General features: G+C 42.0%; 1 protein-coding gene across 1 annotated transcript in view; it reads right to left on the bottom strand.

Annotated features, from left to right (window-relative positions):
* The window catches only part of klf7b (Kruppel like factor 7b), a 74,864-nt gene that overhangs the window by 22,237 nt on the left and 40,028 nt on the right, over positions 1–12,599 (bottom strand). The window contains exon 2 of the mRNA XM_069154344.1: positions 5,769–6,420. Within this exon, the coding sequence (XP_069010445.1) occupies positions 5,769–6,420 (652 nt within the window). The remainder of the gene's footprint in view (positions 1–5,768; positions 6,421–12,599) is intronic.

The raw sequence follows: 12,599 nt of genomic DNA on the forward strand, positions 1-12,599 counted from the left end.
ACACGCAGAAGATAAAGTCACACTGACCTGGGCAGTTATATATACACACACACACACACACACATTTAAAATGTGATCGTGAAATGTATGCATTTCATTACGTATATGATTTATTGTAGCGTTAGAGGTGCTAACAGTTACTTATTTGTATTTCAAGAAGCAACCTCAATTTAAATTTGTGTTGCTTATGGGTTTAACTAAAGCTCCCAATTACTGGATGGACCCTGGATTTCCAGGGACAATATTACTGCACAGGTTCCAACACCACCGGCCCGATGGCCTGGAGCCAGTAAAAGTTTATGCAGGGTACATTTATTAGCCAGTCACCGACTAGCCCAAATAGGCTGGATGAAATTATGCATTGTAATTTCCTCGGTCAATTATGCAATACACATGGGAAAGACGAGTGCATTTTGAGATATGCTCTCATATACTGAAAAAAAACCTCTCTTTCTGCAGCATCATATATTTCTTCAGCAGAGGAGCTTTTTAGTTTTATGGACAGAAAACTCCTGGGAGAGAAAAACAGCCACTAGGGTGTGCTTTCTATAGTTTTCTGGTGATTATCTGCTTAAGTGCCCTAAAACATAATCAAGACAGACTGAAGCGGAAACCTGAGTGTAAACACACTGACGAGGCTGCTCTTCAGAGGCCTGCTGCCCTGATGGATAAAAAGTCTCTGTTTCAACGTGAGTAAATCTTAAATTACAACGCCTTATTTCAGCTTTTTCAGACTAACTAATTATTGGCCGCACACCCCACACCCGTCTGGGTTGCACAGCAGCAGCGACCGGACGCTTCTCTGTGTCTAGGGATCATCTCTAAATTGTAGCTTGAGAAAAGAACCTGGGTTATGCTCTCCCCCTCTAAATTACATGAGTATCTGCATGAGCATCGGCCACACTCTGCACCACCCACCACGACAGCAAACGGGTAAACAATAAACTTGTACCGATTGTAATAACAGAAAATAAATTAAAAACAAAACATGAACCTAAACTCTACTGAACTTCAAATTAAAATCATATACACATAAACTGCAGTAATAAAATATTTATTGCTCAAGTTTGCTGTTATGCTGTTTGATTTTTGCATAGTTGCTTTCAAATTTGGCTGATATGTTGATGCAGAATTTATGGTGACAGTTCAAGATTTAGTTGTAATTCCTCTCACCTATATGGTACTTAAACTGGATTAATAGACCTCTGGGAGGCTGAGACAGCCAGAATCAGCACAAGGACATTCCAGGTTATATTTGTGTTTTTTAAGGTGCATGTACTGTATATTTATCCTTGAAGGTACAACAGGAAGGTTTTGGGGGTGCACAGTCATCTGCTACAGCTCAGGAAGAGCTCTGACAAATGTGAGCACATGATTTTACAGCAGATTACTTCAAGCTCTGAAAAGAACTCCCAAAAAAAATCCTCCATGTTCGGTGTGTAGTATCTGCATGTGTGAATCCTCCTGCTCGCTCCACAGAGTCCTCATCACACAGGACTGAATGTAAGACCAACATTTTCAACATACAATAGCAAACCACTTGGCAACGTATCCTCAAGGCCTGTTGGAGAAATGCTACATTCTCAACCTTCATGTGTGTGTGTGTGTGTGTGTGTGTGTGTGTGTGTGTGTGTGTGTGATATGGGGTATGAGTGGGGGCCGCAGGTGCCAGACAGGCGGCCGTTTCACACCCGTCTTCTGTAATTGGCCAGAGCACCCCATCTTCTTTCAAACCCCCCCACCCCACCACCCCTCCCACCCCCCCCCACACACACACACACACTGTTGGAGGAATGAAGCAAGGCCAGCTCGGGCCTGACGCCACAGCTACCATGACGGCAGCCAATTATAGCACGGCAAGGCAAGGATGCATGATAAAGTCACCTAGCAACTGAGAGAAAGGGAGAGGCGGGGAGGCGGGGGGTTGAGGGGTGCTGGGAGAGAGAGAGAGAGAGAGAAAGAGAGAGAGAGAGATTAACAGGCATGGACAATCCACCAGCCACCAACCAATTATGGAAGAGTGATGCAGTTGCTTGGCAACCCAAACTGAAGGAGCAAAGGGAAGAGAGAGGGAAAGAGAGGGAGAGCAGGTTGGAGGTTGGATTCAGAGGGAGCAGAGGAGAGTAGAGGTTCAGGTCTCAGGGTTACAGCAGGGTTTTCCCTGCATCCACATGAGGTCGGCACGACCGACAGTCGGTGGGGGTTGAGGTGTTGGAAAGTCAGACTTAAACTGGACTGACGATGCCAGTGTGACCTGAATATCCCAGAATTTGTCCTTTACGTCACAACTAGCTGTTGTGCAAACCATGAGTCAAAGTTCAAGTTTTGTTTTCGATTGGTTTCTAACTATCAGTGAGCACGTGCTTGAAACTTGCTTCAGTTACATGAAGCCTGCATTGCTTTTTGTCAAAGATTGAATTATCATTCATTCAGATGTGCTCCTGATCTACAAGTTTCACATATGTCAACGCAGACTCCGTGATCTCTATTGGTAGATTATGAATTTGTGATTGGTGTTCTGTTATTTTGTGTCTGTTTGAAATGTTAGTACTTGGCTTTTCTATACTTATTTATATAATGGAAGTATAAGATCATCTGACATCAGACAAGCATATGATGATAATGATGTTTATTATTCCTGAGAGTTGCAATGTAATGTCTGCACTTCCAAATATTTCAGTTGGTCTGTTTTGTAATTGTGGAACAAGACTCCTCCATTTAAACACTGCTGCTTAAAATGATTTACATTTATTGCGACCTCCATTACTTATGAACCTATGATGGGACCAAAGGGAGGAAGTGAGGTGATGTAGTGTAGAGTAATGAGGTCTGTAGGGAGGCGGTTGAACGTGGTTGGATTGATCAAACACAGGACTTTAACCCAGGAGGCTGCTGTCTATGTTGACTTATTTTAACTTATGAAAGGTATTTAACACAAGTTATTATTCTAACTCAAACCAGGATCTTTTCCTAAACCTAACCAATGTCCGACTTTTTCACAATGGTAACCTCCGTCTTTATTATGGTTCACTAAGATCCACTATGTCTGTTTCTCGTACTCTCCAAAGGTCAAATATATATCATACTGGCACGTGAGCTATTCTGTCGTTTTTGGCATGAGCACGTGTTGCCCAAAAAGTAATTAAGACTTTCCAACACCCCATCCAAAAAGAGGCTCGTCTATTCTTGGGTGCCAAGTTTGTAATTACGTAAATCATTTTGGACGGCAGCTTGAATAACAAGGAGGATACAATGATGAGCCATCTACTTTTAGAGATCCAACCAGATCCAACAGTGACAGGAAACTCTGGCTCAGAACATCTCTGACTGAATTAATTTGTACATGTATTAATGTTACATCTCATCCCTCGTTGAACATTTTCAGATAAGAAAATTAACCCGTCATAGCTGCAGCTCAGAGAAATTGTTTTGAATGCGAACCCTGCTATATGATTACCAGTATAATGTGAAATTGCGGCACATGTACAGTGTAGCCCCTGACAGACCTTAATATAATGATGCTTCTAATGGCCTCTGGTGTGCACTACGTGACAGTAAGTGTATTGACACTGTGCAGGCTTTCTGCAGCTGCTCCTCCCCGTAGTCTCTGCTACGGTAATCCCTCCCTACATGTATGTTCAATGATTTATGGTTATAATAACCCAAAAAAGAGGATTAAGCTAATTAAACCACAGCGCTGCGCTTGTAATGAACACATCAGGAGGGAATACACCACCCCCACATTTATACCACACACACACACACACACACACACACACACACACACACACACACACACACACACACACACACACACACACACACACACAGACACAGACTGAAGAAGCTGCAGTTTCTTCAGGGCGTCCTCTGTTTTTTTTTCTTTTCTCCATGAGTGTTTCTGCCTCTAAAAGCTCAACGCTGGTTAGCATGACTCGACTGTTGAATCATCAGAAGATTAAAGATACTGCAGCCAGCGGTCATGGTACCAGAAAACCAGCAGCTCCATTCTGGATTATCTATCATAAAGCTCCAGTGGTGGGTTCCCCTCAGCGATTGCCAGGTGCTGCCCTCGAATGTAATGCTGTATTTAAAGCCAATGCAATGGTTGCTGGGTTCATATAAGCCTGTAACACGCTGGATTAATGACGCCAAGGTTGCCAGTATTAACACGGTGGATGTCTGCGGGCTATGTACCGTGATCCTGGTGAAACTGCTAACACTGGATGATGACAACTGGAGGCCATGAACCGCTACGGATACTGTAAATGATGGTGTGGTGAAAGCTAAAGTTGAATAATGCTGGCTTCAGGTGGTACAAGTCTGCAGAGGCCTTGTGCTGCGGATAAATGAGTTACTCGCGCAGGAAAAACATCACCGATCTGGGAGGCAGAGCGGCTTAAAACCGCTGAGCGGGTTTCTGGGAAATCAGCGGAGCGCTGGTTCCTGTCACTTTGAAAGCAGTGACAGTAAATTAAACCAACTTCAAATTTGCTAAATGTATTTAGACAAACTATTCATGCAGTCTCTATTCCGAAGTGTTTAAGTGATTTTGCTTGACACCGAGTGTGGTTTTCATTCATTTTAACCAGACGACAGCAGGGGTGCTAATATAGCTAACAGTGACTCTTCATCAGGCAAAACATCAAACAGTTGCCAGCAGTGAATCCCATACTTCTGTTGTTGCCCTATTGAGTGCTGTGATTGATGATAAATGGTCTTTGTGTAGTAAAATCCTTCCTAGTGTACTCCAAACTACCGTGTTGTGTTCTGACCGCTGAGGAGTCTTCAAACTCAAGGATCTGTTTCTCGGTGTGATTACGGCTTCAGAATGATGCCACAGATAGTTTATCTCGTTTGTCTTACCGAGTAAAATTCACCTCATCGTCATGCAAACCCTCAGGCTTTCCATTCAACACAGTCTGCATCAGTCAAATCCATCTTTTCTCATGTGTCTCCTTCATCAACCCGGGAGCTCATCTCCACACACGCTGCACCGCAGACAGCTCACGGCTTCCTGCCCCAGGACACATTAGCCTGGTGTGTGTTCTGTCTGAGGGTCACTGAGCGGGCAGCTGCAGTAAGCAGCTAAAGCTGCACGTCAGGCCCAGTTGGACACGGCTGAATTTGCAAAGTCATTTATGACCAGCCTATCAATCATCTGGCAATTACTGAGGCAGGGCCTTTTGGCACCGAGCTGCTATCAGGACTCAAAGTAATAATTCTAGAGGATCATCTCAGAAGCACAAGAGGGAGAAAAGAGGTCCTAATCTCTTTTTAGAAACTCAAACATCAGATGTTCTCTTTGCAGATGTCTGTCAGCTCACGGGGTGAAGGTTTATGTGCTGGTTGGTTATGAGCTTGGCATTACTCAGAGCTCCAGGTTCATGCACAAGTTATTAACGGAAAAGTTAAATATACATAAATAAAGCCTATAGATGTAATCAGACACTTCTCTCCTGCTGATGTCCTTAGAGGCTAGGATTTTGGTGTCTTGCATAGTTATTCATGCATAACGAACACAATTTTTTTTTATAATTAGTATGACATCAAAATAAGAAAAACATCTCATGTTGAAAAAATTGGTAAAAAAAAAGGGCCTCAGGTATAAAAAAAAGACTGTGACGAGAATATCCTCAAATTATAGCCAGATGTCAATACTGTAATCTTACAATTACACAATTGACACCATCATTTCAAACTGGAAGTGTTGGAATACAAAGCAGTTGTATTGAAGGTAATGCTGATAAACATAACATGGATTTTACCTGTGTGGGTCCTCTGATGTGCCTTCAGATGGGAGCTCTTGGTGTAAACCTTCCTGCAGCCATTAAACTGGCAGCGGTGGACTCTCTTCTTGTTCTCTGGTACGTCTCCTCCCACACTTCCTCCACCTCCCTGCTCGCCGTCACTGAGGGCTCCGCCCCGGCTCGGCAGGGACGGTAACGCTCTGGCTGCCACCAGTTTAGCTGCCCCTAATCCCACCTTCTTCGCCACCAGTTTAAGCGTTAACGTACCGTCTGCTGTCGCAGTGAGTGTTTGTGTGGGTTTGATCAGGTGCCGGCCGAGCTCTGGCGATGACGGCGGTGTTAGGGATGTGACAGCAGCACTGAGCTGTGCGGCACTGACTCCTCCGAGGACTTGGTCCTTGGCTGTGAGGGTTTCGGTCGCCGCTTCCGCTTGGTTCTTGTTGGGATTGGGGACCTGGGGGAGTTTGGCCTGGACCTTGGGGAGGGTTACCAGCAGCGGAGGCGGGCTGGGCTGGTCGGGGAGGCTGGGTAGGAGGGGGTCCATCAGGTCCTCGTCACTGTCACCGCCCTGCATGAAGGCCGGCGTTAAGAGACAGTCCAGCTCCTCGTCAAAGAGCTCCGAGAGTCGCTTAGGCTCCGTTTGTAGATACCGCTCCAACTCTAGACATGTCTGCAAGGAGAGGACAAACCAAGAGTCAAAACAACAACACTTAATCCATTGTGTCCTAAGGCTCGAAGTACACCATTTTCAAAAACTGGCTGCTCTGTAGAGATTTAAGGCTTACACAGGTCACTGTATTAGTTTGACAACACTGGTGATCAGCTTGGAGCTGACTGTTCCCAACACATTCATAGAGGTTTGTTTCCATGATGGAGGATTAGTTGTTGGTTTTTAAATTCTTCGAGTGCTCAAAGAGTGATCACTCAAAAGATAATTCAAATAAGCAGTTTCTGATCTACGGTCAAGATCAGGCTAAATTTAGGGCAACTAAAATCCCTTCGTTAATGATAGAAAAAGGCCATGGTCATACTTAAAGCAATCAATTTGGGGATTTTTTTTTTTGTTGTTGTAGTAACTGGGACAAGAACAGCACTCTCCCGAGTAAAAGTCACAGCTCGTATGCACTGTCATTGTGATGACAGTCAGTATTTGTCAGAGTGAATTATTTGAGGAGAGTCTTGCCTCATCCAATCTCTTCACACGTGTATCCTTCGAGGTTTTCTTCGAACTGTAGACATTTCAGGGACCCTGTTGACTCGTCTATTTAAATTCAGATACCCGCTGCAGGCTCTATATTTCTCCGCAGCTGTTGACCATGTCACCTGGCACACGGCAGTCCTGAGAGAGGAGGGATTTAGTCTGTGATTGATTGCTGCTGCCTGGCGGAGCTCTCTGGAGCCGTGAACTGTGGAAGCCTTGCCCGCTTCCCTCTGCTCACCCAAATCAACCAGCCATGGAAGTTTTATCACAAGATAGAGAGAAGGAAGCAAAGTCAGATGACAGAGGGAAAGTCAAACAAAAGAAGAAAGGGAGATACGGACAGAGAAACATGGAAAATAATAAGCAAGTATTTCTAAGAAATGGTGTATTTTTCCAGAGATAACGGAGGCGTTTGCATTTTATCAACAACCATCCAGCTGCTGTTGGCAGCCGAGCAGTATCGCCACAGTTGTTGGTCTTCTGGCCTTCGATGCCTTTTGGTCAAGGGCACCTGCCACATTACCTCAAGGGATCTGCGCCAAAAGCCTTCCAGTCACTAACCTACTTTTATAACCTCGTGGCTACACTTCTCCTCTCGAAACTTTCTGTAATTCTTTCTTCCCCTCAGTTGAACTATGAACTGCGCTTTTGAGGTCTACATGGAAGTGTTTGTTCGATCTTGTACTGGCTTTGATCTCTCCCACCTGCAACACCGGTTATTATCGATTTTTCTGCCTGTCCCGTTAGACTGGGAAAAATAAAACACTTGTAGCAGCTACAGAAGATCAAAATCTAAAGAGATAAAAGTAACACACATGTTTAATAAAGATGTAAACTACAACCAGGGGGGTAAAAAGAGGGTCTTTAACGGTATAAACTGTTTAAAATTGAAACGGATGCAAACCGGATGTTGGATGAGATTCCAAATCAATTATTATTTACATTGATTGATGTAGATACCTTCATGGTAAAGCAAACAACATATTTTCCTTTTTGAAATTTAACCCCAAAATTAAGAGTATTAAGACACTCGTCATTCAACATCTATTTCCCTTTTATAGAAGTCTTCACACGCTCAAAACAACATAGACAATACAATAATGTAGATTATGCTATGATCACTTTTTATTGCTTTGGAATAAAGTACAATCCATGCCCGCAATATATGCAATGTTTGAGGGCTTTTGATTTGAAATGAGGGCTTTTAATTTGACGGATACAGGAAGTTGCGGAATTCAACCAACCAATGAGTCGGTGACAGATATTCATGTTCGGCATGTTGCAGCATTTCTGTTGCATTTCTGTATCACATAATGTAGATGTCACAATCCATGCAGTACAGAAGTATCCTTAAAATCTTAGTTTATGCCAAATAATTAAATAGAAGAAACTTCAAAGGCAATGATACATATTGTCATGCTAAAAGCTAAATGTGTTGGTTTTTTTATATCGCTGTGTAATGAGTAACACTGCTATTGTTGAAAACTGTTTGGAGAAAAATGTCAGGGCTCAGGTAGAAGACTTAAACCTGGTTTTTGGCAAAACATTTGAGCTATGGATTTTGATATTTTACTTTAACACTAGCTGATACAACTGGTTTGTTTTGGAGATATATGAATATTGTTTCTACTTCCATCTGGTCAAATTAGCTTTTTAAAGAACACAAGGTTAAAAATCCCTGCCTTAAACCAGAGTAAAACGAGTTATTTGATTTTCATGTGTTTGTCTGTTTTTGACAAACCACAGCAGGCCAGTCCCCACATCTGTCCGCTCAGCACTTTCTTAAAGCTACCTGGCTCTGGCTCCGTCTTGCAGCACGGTGCCTTCACTCTACCCCCATGGAAAATGCATTTCCTGTGTTTGGCCAAAGGCCTTTGGCAGCTGAATGTTCTCGTCCTGATCCTTTGGCTCCTTCAACCTCTATCATTGGAGCAAATTACAGCCACTGTACAAAGATTTTTTTTTTTCTTTCTTTTCTAGCTGCAGCTGGTTGACTCCGTCCAGCCAGACAGGCCAGCTCTGGAGCTTTACCCCGCTTAGCGTCAGTGACGAGACTAACCAACACACTCAGTCTGAACATCTGTAGAGTGGTGATAAGCTGAACTTCCCTCTCTTTCTTTTTTGCTCTTTCTCCATACTTTTAAAAGAATGTCTTTTTTTCACCCAAAGGATGTACATTTGCATATGAATGCAAATCAAAGATATTTCTTTGGAAGGGGGGGGGTGCACTGTTTCATAAAGGAATGATAAGCATGTCTATATGTAGAGACGCCCAGTAACAATGTCTTTTGTAAAGCTGATAGTAGCGCTGCGAGGGAAACCTTTTTCTTAGCCTTTTGTCCATATGGTTGCTTTTTTTTTTTTTTTTGCATTTGTACTATTTTTATTGATTGCTGTGTGTGCAAAATCTAGTAAAGTATGCTAAAAGGGGCCATTATATCTGTCTTTAAATTAGATTAGTCACTGTTAATGCATCTAGAAGCCAACGGAGGAGATGATCAACTAGCTGTCAGATGATCTGGAGTGTGGTGTTGGTTTGGATAGTAGAGTGGTGGGAATTCATAATGGCGAGCAGCTCTACATGCCGGGAGTGAGCCACAAAAAAACCCCCTATGAAATGCCACTTTAAAGGATGATAAACACAGTGGGCAGAGCAGTTTTACATAGTTTGGGATCTTTGAGGAATTGTTTTGTTCTCTGTGGCAAGGATTTTGAATCAAGATATCACGGTGATGTCTACAACAATGAAAGAAAAAAAAGTTTTTACACATTTGTGTGTCTTGTTCTATTAATGGTTATCGGGTTTTAAAGAAACTGAATTCTTTGGTCTTCTTTCTCTGGTTTTGCCCATCAATGGCGCTAATATGTAGCCTCCCGCTTAAGGTGTTGCAATGTAGTTTTTTAGAACAAAATTACTTTACAAAAGAGAATTTGAGAAGCGCTGGTCAACTCAACCTATCAAATGGGTTTAGTCTCAAAAACAGTCCTAACAGAAATTTGTATTACCCATAGTATCGTAAAACATGTTTAACATCAAACCAAGAAGTTTGAATCAATATTTTAGGATCAAATGTTTTTCCCCATAATTGGTTTACATTACAGGTCAAAGAAGTGCTTCTTACTAACTGGTTAGCAGGTGACTTCTGCTTCAAGGTTTAAAATTCAGTGTAACCGTAGAAACAGCAGATGAGCATGGGAAATCCCTAGCTATATTTTGATAAGTTCCAAAAATAGTCTTTTTCTGTTTCACTGTTATCTCACCCAGTAAAAACACCTGTCAGCAATAAGCGAGGTCATATAATGACACCCTGAGCAATTCAGTTAGCAGAAGAAAGCTGCTGGAGACAGTTGAAAATTCAGAAAAAAAAAGAAAAAAAAAAGGCGAAAGAAGCTTGTGGTTGGCATATTTTAAAGCAGATAGCAACAGCCTTGATGCAGTTTCAACAGGTAATATCCTTATTTTGCTGTGGAAGATGGATATGACATAAATCGGACGACAGAATTAAAGTAAGCCTGGAAGAAAATAAAAAGTCTGACCTGTTAATTGTGTCAATGCAGTTAGGTTGGCAAAGTTACGGTTGTACAATACTAAAACTGCAGTTATAAAACATATTTGGAAATTTGCTTTTAAAGTGTACCTTTGAATTTTACCAAGCGTGAACATGGAGGAAAACCTTTTTGATGGGAGAGAGAGACTCATGAACATGAGCACTTTTATGTATAATTTATTCAGTTTAGCCTTGAATTGAAGTGATTTTTTTGTATTTTGTTAGTGTTATTGGACATGATGCTTTTGTCCTAAAGGAGCCAGGCTGTTGCTGCTTGCAGGACAGCCTGGCTAAATATTTCTAGAAATTGAAATGGAAATTTTCTAAGAAAATGAAAACTTCTAATTTAAATATTGTTCCACTTATTCTTTCCAGATCTCAGCAGAATTTGACTTGGCTACTGTACTGCATGTGTTGCATACATTATTCATCATCCTCAGACACAACTGCAGCACCATGAATATTAGTTCTCTTTGATACACTAAATGCAGTCTGTGTCAGTGATTTCTGAGAGCATACTGTACTGCGGTTTTAACTTGGATTTGGCAGAAAAATCAGAAATAGAGAAAAGGTCTGTGTGTCTCCTGGTGGGGGCTGGACCGAGGCTGAGGATTGTGGGAGGTGGGTGGGAAGGACAGAGGGTAGAGGGAGCCCGAGGCTGCCCGAGAGGAGAGCGAGCGGCAATCAAACCCGCGGCCAGCAGTGAACGCACTGCCTGTGACATCACACGTATGACCTTCTCCTTCGACGGTTTCTCCTACACACCATGAATATCAGGTAACAATGACATGATGGGCCTGCAGCATGTTAGTGTGTGTGTGTGTGTGTGTGTGTGTGTGTGTGTGTGTGTGTGTGTGTGTGTGTGTGTGTGTGTGGCTGGCTGCTGCTGGCTAACAGCTCAGACTGATAGCATGTGTAAGCTCACCTCCTGTTCCCCTATTCAGTCCCACACCATATGGACAAAGGTCACATGAAATAACACACACACACACACACACACACACACACACACACACACACACACACACACACACACACACAAACACAAACACAAACACTGGGATGGACATGAACTGAACAATGACACAATGAGCTGAGGAAAACCTTCCTCTCTTCACTGACAGAAAGTGAAAAGTAACAACTGAACAAATGGTTTCAGAGCAGAATCGACCAATCAGAGAAGCTTCAGATTCAGTGTTGAGCTCATCTTCAGATTGTGGATTAAATAGCTAACACTGCATTCACACACATCATTCATCGTGCCGGGAAAAAGGAAAACTGATTCTGACGTGAAGGCTTGCTTATTGTTAGTTGGTTCCTTTATTAGCCTTTAATGGCAAATTAATAATGGCAAATTAATAACAACGTATACAACAACAGCTGCTTTCTTCATCATGTTTTGTGTGTTAAATTCCAAGTACATCCACAGACAAACAGAAATTATCAAACATTTTAATTTATGGAAACATTATAGTTTATTAAATATAACTATGAGCAACAGGGGCCTTGCAACCAATTCTTTAAATTTTTTTTAAATTTATTTAGTTTTACAGGGGCAGTGTACAGAGATTTTAAGGTGGCCATTAACACAGGAAAAAAAACACATTTTGCAGCTAGTTTTTCTGATCTTCTTTAGTTTTATAAATTGCCGATTTCAGTAACAACTGTGAGGTTTTCCCAGGAGGCTTTTCTTACTTATGTTCGGCGTGATTTGATGTGAAAGCAGCACATGCTGAACTGCAATAATAAAGTGTAATTGTAGAACTCATGGCTGTCATCGTCTCAATGGTAAAGGCTACTCAAAGGTAAAAAAAAAAAAAAAAAAAAAAACAAGGAAAGGAAAAGAAATGGCTGTACTGTAACTCTGTCATAATATTAAATTATCCAGAGCAGTCGAGTGTTTCTTAATTTTCAAAGGGAGAAAGACTTCTGGAAACAGAAGCTTTCAGTTCAAGCTGTACAGTTTCCATTGTTTAACCTGTGTAAGAGGTCAGTCGCATCAATACACTATCACACAATACATGTGAACTGGTATATATAAACACAGGGAATAGGTTTTGTAATATAGTTATTTCAGAATCACAGATGTGCTGTTGATTT

This window comes from Embiotoca jacksoni, unplaced genomic scaffold (assembly GCF_022577435.1).
Source record: "Embiotoca jacksoni isolate LCO1_2020_lvr unplaced genomic scaffold, fEmbJac1.0.p SCAF_2, whole genome shotgun sequence".
NCBI classification, from domain to species: domain Eukaryota; kingdom Metazoa; phylum Chordata; class Actinopteri; family Embiotocidae; genus Embiotoca; species Embiotoca jacksoni.